The 7,500-nt window shown below is 38.1% G+C and overlaps 1 protein-coding gene across 4 annotated transcripts in view; it reads left to right on the top strand.

The window, feature by feature from the left end:
• MATN4 (matrilin 4) overlaps positions 1 to 7,500 on the top strand; it is a 256,812-nt gene that overhangs the window by 118,227 nt on the left and 131,085 nt on the right. For all 4 annotated transcript variants that reach the window (XM_044090083.1, XM_044090082.1, XM_044090084.1 and 1 more), the window contains exon 4: positions 1,570 to 2,139. In XM_044090083.1, coding sequence (XP_043946018.1) covers positions 1,570 to 2,139 — 570 coding nt within the window. The remainder of the gene's footprint in view (positions 1 to 1,569; positions 2,140 to 7,500) is intronic.

Genomic DNA, 7,500 nt, shown 5'->3' with positions numbered 1-7,500 from the left:
GGATGATCTCCAAAGTCAGGAATAACTGAGAGGCATGATGGCTGCTTTCCAGAAATAAAATACACATTGGAATTTCCTGATCAAGGTTCTTGGGCTGTGGGTTTACCAAGCTGGAGTCAAATGTTGATCATCTTTCTATGCCTGTAACAATAGCAAGAGCTGTTGCACAAAGATCAACATTTATTCACCTACATATAAATGCAAAAATGCTAGCACTCATCTTGTTGACCCTGAAAATTAATGTGCTGAATGTATTTTGTTGGATGCACTACCAGACCTCTACTTTATATCTACCCCAAATGTAATGCTGCAACTCTGAGATCACATAAGATAGGGCAGATGATTTTTTTCCCATGGGTGTCCATGTTTCAGACATTTTTTTGTCTTGTGTAGTACAAAAGTGATTTGTACAGCTGTCATAAGTGCACTAAACTCATTTTCTATGAAGATGACACACTACTGCTTCTAAGTTATAATGGCCTTACAAATTTATACAGTAAATAACTATTCAGCAAGCATCTACAAATGGTTACTGAATATCTGCTTTAGCTCAGCACACCTAATTCATACACTCGTGTATTTACTGCTGGGTTCAAACTCAGGAGTGTTACTCAGAATGTTAATGTTACTGATATGCATACCAAGCTTACTTATAGTGCTGCAGCTTGTTTAAATTCCTAGGGATTAAACGTGATTCTAACCTAGCTCTCCATGCATGCAAGAGTAAGATGGTCCATACTAGTCCAGGCACAGATGGCTGCATTATGCATAATGTCATAAATTGTAAATTGCATCTATATATGATTCTTAGGCTGAAATACATGGCCAGGTGTCACACAAGCCACAAATAAAAGCATAGCAAGCAATGTACAGACTCTGCTGGCTGCTGATAACAACATTGCAAAGAGAATGCCAGTGTGAGTTTTAAAAAAAGCTTAAGTAGCTGTTTGCCATGAATAGATAATATAGCCTGTGTTCTCCTGAATTCATTACAGTTTTTACCAAAGTTTCCATGCTACTTTTGTTTGTTGTGTTAAGTAAAGCATTTCTATCTTTTCAACCCTTGCTTTCACATCAATACCAGCAATTCACTAATTAATATTACTCATCTAAAGATTGGCCATCTTTTAATGTACCACAGTCCACTACTGTTAACTAGAGCCAAGTCTAACAGTTTCAAGGACCTGTTCTAAAGATATAAAATGTTACTTTTATGTTTAATGCCAGTATTTAGCCTATAATAAGAATTTTGTACGCAGGTGACCTCCTGTTTCATGTTCCTGCACAGTCTGTTTTGTATGGTCCCTCCCTGAAGAATGCTATCACCCAATACACAGTGTAAGCTCATTGCATTCTTTTGCCTACTCTTTCCCATTGGTCTTTTCCTGCCTTCTGCTGTTACCAAGGGCTGAAAGAAGAAAATTCTGAGATCAAAGTCACGGGGTTCTCATCTCTGTGAAGACTATTAGCAAGAACAAATTTAAATGCATAGCAGTCCTAACAATATGCAAGATGTTGCTATAAATTTGAATCACTTACTATACACTTTCATCTTCCTTTTATTTCTAGGTAAGACATGTAGAACAGGTCCTCTCGATTTGGTCTTCATCATTGATAGTTCAAGAAGTGTCCGTCCTTTTGAATTTGAGACCATGAGGAAATTCATGATTAACATTATCGATGTTCTTGATGTTGGTGTCAATGCTACACGTGTGGGAGTCGTCCAGTACTCCAGTCAAGTTCAAAATGTCTTCTCCCTGAAGTCGTTCTTCAAGAAACAAGATATTGTCAAAGCAATTAATGATATCATTCCCTTGGCACAAGGTACCATGACAGGACTGGCGATTCAGCATGCCATGAATGTGGCTTTTACTGTTGAGGAAGGAGCACGTCCATTGGATTTAAAGATTCCCAGAGTGGCTGTTATTGTCACTGATGGAAGGCCTCAGGATCGTGTTACAGAAGTTTCTGCAAGAGCACGTGAGACTGGAATTGAGATTTATGCAGTTGGTGTTCAGAGAGCAGATATGAATTCACTCAGAGCCATGGCATCACCTCCCCTGGAGAAGCATGTTTTCTTGGTCGAATCATTTGATCTTATCCACCAGTTTGGTGTACAGTTCCAGAAAACAATTTGTGGTAAGTGGGAAAACAACAAGGGAAAACAGAACAAATAAAAATTAAACAGGATTGCAGTGGTTTAGAAACTGTTTTATTAACACTACATTAAAATTAAAATTAAAATTATGCTCATTACTAAGATGAATCCATTTAATATGTGCAATTTACAGTAAATGGGCTGGCTATCCTGTCTTCTTCAGAACTGAATATTTCTAAATATTTTGCTCAGAAGATTCAGATTATTGGCTGTAGGTATTTAACTGAGGTATTCTACAGTAAACTACACCTGTATTTCATTCCATAAAGTGCCAACCACATCTGCTGTTACTGATTAAGGTCACAGTGAGCCCAACAGGAAATATTAATCAAGGAGCCTCCTCTTTTCTGTGAACATTGAATTGAAGTGCCATCAGAAGTGAAACTGCTTTCTGATCTGTCATTGAATTTTAAGTTTTGCCTCTTTATTTATTTTGAAAAGTGGAGATTGCTAAGAATGTTGGACTGTGCTATGATCACAATGTAAATAAGAAACATTTTCTACTAGCAATGCTGTTGCTGACCAAATGGCACTCTGACAATGAACTATAAACTGCCAACAAGGCATTTACTTTAATTAGATTAAGAATTTCTCACCAATAGTAGTAATTTGACATAAAACTAATACTATTTACTATTTAATTATCAAATGAGACCCACACTTACTATAAACTCTTTACATCATTTTTAATGATGCTTTGCCACCCTTCATAACACTCAGCAAGAAATCCTGTCATAGCTATAAATAATGGGGGGGGGGGGCAAAGGCTCAAAAATAAGGATAATTTTTAAATATTGTCCTTATAAACTTAGAAAGTTGACAGAATAACAGGTTTTACATTAGCATGAATTTTCTGAAGGGTATAAAGTATGAAACTCAAATTCCTGCCATTATTTCCTGACTTCAATCCACAATGATTTGCCAGAAAACTACATTTTTTTATCAGGAACAGATCAAAAATATGAGGCAAAAATGTGGATATTCTGCAAAAATTTGGGCAGTTGAAAGGCATGACCCCTTTAATCCTACCTTAAGAACTAGTTGGTGGTAAAGTGGCTGACAGCCCATCCTACAATTGGTGCTAAGGTAAATACCAGTGGTCATATACTACATATCAATGATACATTTGCATTTTTAAAACAAGTACATATGCATGTGCTGTTTCCATGTATATGGTCCAATGTTCTTGAATTACCCAATATATAAAATGCATTCAACTTCATTTCACTTCTCTTCCATTTCTACATTTTTTTTTTATTTTCCTTTATAAAGTCTGTTCAATCAGTAGGCTTCTATAGCATTTTTAAATCATTTTTGTCACAAACCTGTCCAGCTATAAGGAATACTGAACTCACAGGCCCTTTCCTGAATATAGTTCATGGTAAGGAGACTATGTTACAGAGCAATACACTGTATATCATTCCAGAATATTCTCAAAATTCATCATAGAATATGCAGACTAATATCTGGGCATATGAGTCTGCGTGAGCAACAAAGTGACCTTTCTTTAACTATTTTATGTTAAAGTAGTTTATCATCTTTGAGCACAGCATAGCTACTCCGGTTTTGCCATATAAAATGCATAAGAACCTAGTTTACAACTTTGCAGTACCACAGTGCAGTGCTGAATATCAACAATCTCATAACAGGATGCAGCCCTATCCTGCTTCACTATGTAGTAGGGTCAGTAAAGACCCTGCAAAGTATATTATTTCAACCGTTTTAGTAGCAGCAATCGCACCACTGAACAGTAGTGATGTCACTTTGCTATGAGCAGTCTCACTACCGATATCCCAGTAAAGTGGTGTGCCCAGGCATGCACATTCCCACATTCAATGCAACAACCCATAGTAATCACATGAGTTCTGTGAGCAAGCCACAGAGGGACAGCACATCAAAGAGCAGCATAGTTCATAGTTCATTGTATAAGTCAGGTGGTACATATAGACCAAATCAGAAAAGAGCGAAAGCTCATTCAGTGATTCCTTTCCCTGGAAAAAAAATCACTTGACCTGCTGTGACATTGCCCTTAACCCCACTGTAGTTTGATCTCGGAGTTGGTATATTTAGTTAGGGGGGTGGGGGGCACAGCCCCCCCACTTTGTAATGTTTTAAGTGGTATGTAGTGTTTTGTTGGTTCACCAATTTTTTTCCATGGGAAAAAAATCAGTGAACTGGGGTTTCGCTCTTTTAAGATTTCGTTCTATATGTGTCGGCAAAACAGCATTCACTGTAATGCCATTTTGCTGACGTAATATAGACCCATTTTCTGCCACCTGCTTTATCCTATACAAGGTCATGGAGAGCTACAGCCTAACCTGGAGATTCGTCAATAACAGGATACAAACACACAAACACACAAACATACGCACACACACACACACACACAGACACACGCACGCGCACACACACACACACACACACACACACACACACACACACACACACACACACACACACACACACACACACACACACACACACACACACACACACACACTCAAACACAGATACACACACACATAAATCACATGCACATCTAAGGGTTATTTAGAGGATTGTCAGTTCACCTAACAGCATGAACCTTAAATGTGAAAGAAAACCAAGAAACGTCTGCCCCAGTAGAAGCCTACACAGACACATTTTGGACTATTTAGTGATATGACATTTCACCTAACACCGTGACCTTAGGAGATAAACATTTGAAACAACAGATATAAATTTGGAGACAGAATGGCTGAAAATCAAGACTTACATATTCTAAGGACAAGATTGCCCTTTCTATGAATATTCCATTTTATCTGAGGTATGAGGATCTCAGATTTGGTATATATAAGTTCAGGGAGTGTGGGTTACTTGTCCCCTACAAAAGACATGTTTAAAGAAGATCAATATTCAGTATTTGTTCTTCTGCATTTTCTCTTTTTTTCTAGCTGAAGATCATCTGAAATGAAGAATTGCATACCCTGACATGCATTCTTTTGTAAGTCTGTCTCCCTTCCACTGCTGGATTTCTGCACTAAAATGGCCACTGCTGTGTGACCTGATTGCTTCTTGCATATTACTTATTATGAGAAGTGTTTTTTTTTTCTTCAGAAAGAACATTTTTATCTGCCCATCTCCTGAATCTCACGTAGCAGTAAATAAACTTCCTACAGTTAGCTTCAGTGACTAGCTGTATCAGGAAATTTATGCTTTTAGTAGTCCAGTGGCAGAGGCTGGTTTTGGGTCAGAGGTAAGTCAAAACATAGTTACGTCTATTTCTGGCCTCATCTTAGTGCAAATGACGTAGGCATAAAAAGTACACATGAACATAATCATCTAAACAATGTTAGCAGTAGAACATCTGGCATTGTGGTGCATGACAATTATAAATACTGTGGTATATTTTCCTATTTTTTTATCAGTGCATTTTTCCTCTCTGGTCCCATAACACCAGTCACACCTTAACCCTTTCATCAGAACATTTCCACCCCAGCTCTGTACCTGTGATCTCAATTGTGCCTTTCTTGTCCACAAGAGCTGGGTGCCCCATTGATATTTCCTTGTAGGTCACATGATGCCATGCCTATGGGCAGAAGATGAGTTTACTTTTATACCATGGTTTCCCTGTTTGTCCCCATATGCAGTGTATCCAGGCAGTTCTTCATATGGGCATACATTTATACAAGGCTTGATGTACTGTTGGGATCACCATGTAACTCCTGAAGGCAGCAGTTATTGTACACTTTACATCCACCAGAGGGCAGTGTTGCTGTGGTAGCACCCTCAGGATGAAATATTCTCTGTTCAACCTCTACATTCTACCTTTCTTTACCTACTCTCTATTCAAACCCCATTGAAAGGTTAGCTAGGTGAAAACCCCAGGTCAGCATTACAACACTATCACATTATCATGCCACACTTTTAGATTACAAATTAACAGCCAAATCACTAAAGTGTCATAATTTGATATGAATATTGCAGACAATTGAGCTAAGTATATATATCATAAACATCTACATCTATCTAAAGGGCAGTTTTTAGACAAGGTCACAAACAACTTTAATAATGGATAAGGGTCAACGTCTTAAATGTCTTCCCTTCTCTGATTACAGTATTGCAGAAATATACTCCTGCAAATCATTCACTTATGGCTGTAAAGCAGAGATTTGCAGTGGTATTATGCTAACATTGCTAAGACACAGTGAGCTGCCTTTCATGCCTCATTACAGAAATACAAACAGTCCATACATTTTTGCTCATCTGCATCTAAAACATGGATCCACTATGAAACTCCAATTGATAAGATATCAAGGAACCACATCGCAGAACACAGATGCCTGAAATAACAAAAGGGCACAAACTCCAACTATAGGCATCGTTTTCCGAGGGGAGCACTAATGCACCCCCTTACTTGTATATCAATGAATGGGTAAGCAACCACATACAACTTTCTATATAGAGCAACTCCAAATAAAGATGAAAAAGTGAGAAATCTTCTAAACAAAAGAGTAACTCTTGTTGCACACTTGGAAACCACACCTGCCTTTATTATATATGGAAAACAGCAGCTGTTCTTTATTGTCTTGTGATTCAGGCACTTGTTGCTTGGTGAATCTAATCTCAGACACCTGTAAACAAGACTAAAACATGTTAGACTGTGTATGCAGGGCTCTGCACTGCACTTCCAACTGCAGACAATGTGTTCGATTTAGTTGCCTCTGTAACTTCACAACAAACTCTACTTTTTCTACAACTTCAGAAATGTTCAGTCCGTTCATCATCATTGTCGGGGGGGGGGGGGGGTTACCATCCAGGGAACATCCACAGCCAAAGGCAAACTCAACATTGAGATGAGCACTTCTAACCACTGCTTCCACAAAAAATGCCAGCGGTCAGACATTTACAGTTTATGTAGTACTGCTCTGCTAATGAGATACACAGACATTGGGCAATAAAAAAGTGAAGCAAATATCTGCTATATTACAAAGGCAGAGAACTGAAACCCACAGAGCTGAAAAATCATGCCATTTAAAAAACTATGCCATTAGGAGAGTAAAATCACTGACATATGTGAATGAAATGAACTTCTCAAACTTGAACATTCTGGTTTCATTTTATACCCTAAAATGTGTGTATTTCATAGCAGCAGACACATGCCTGTGGTTGTAGAGTTATAGGCACAAGTTAAGGAATGCAGAATGAGAACACACTCATAAAATACAAGGGACTGCGCTTTTATGGCCGTGGGTTTGGCACTTACACTTTTATTTTGATGCTGGATTGATCTAACTGCACCCTTTTGCATATTTCACAGGCAGTTGGAAGCTTTTGCAGAATTTAACTAGTTTAGCACTTAT

The sequence above is a fragment of the Protopterus annectens genome, chromosome 12.part0 (assembly GCF_019279795.1).
Source record: "Protopterus annectens isolate FY-2018-M chromosome 12.part0, PAN1.0, whole genome shotgun sequence".
In the NCBI taxonomy this organism is placed as follows: domain Eukaryota; kingdom Metazoa; phylum Chordata; order Ceratodontiformes; family Protopteridae; genus Protopterus; species Protopterus annectens.
This window is presented reverse-complemented; position numbering and strand designations above follow the sequence as displayed.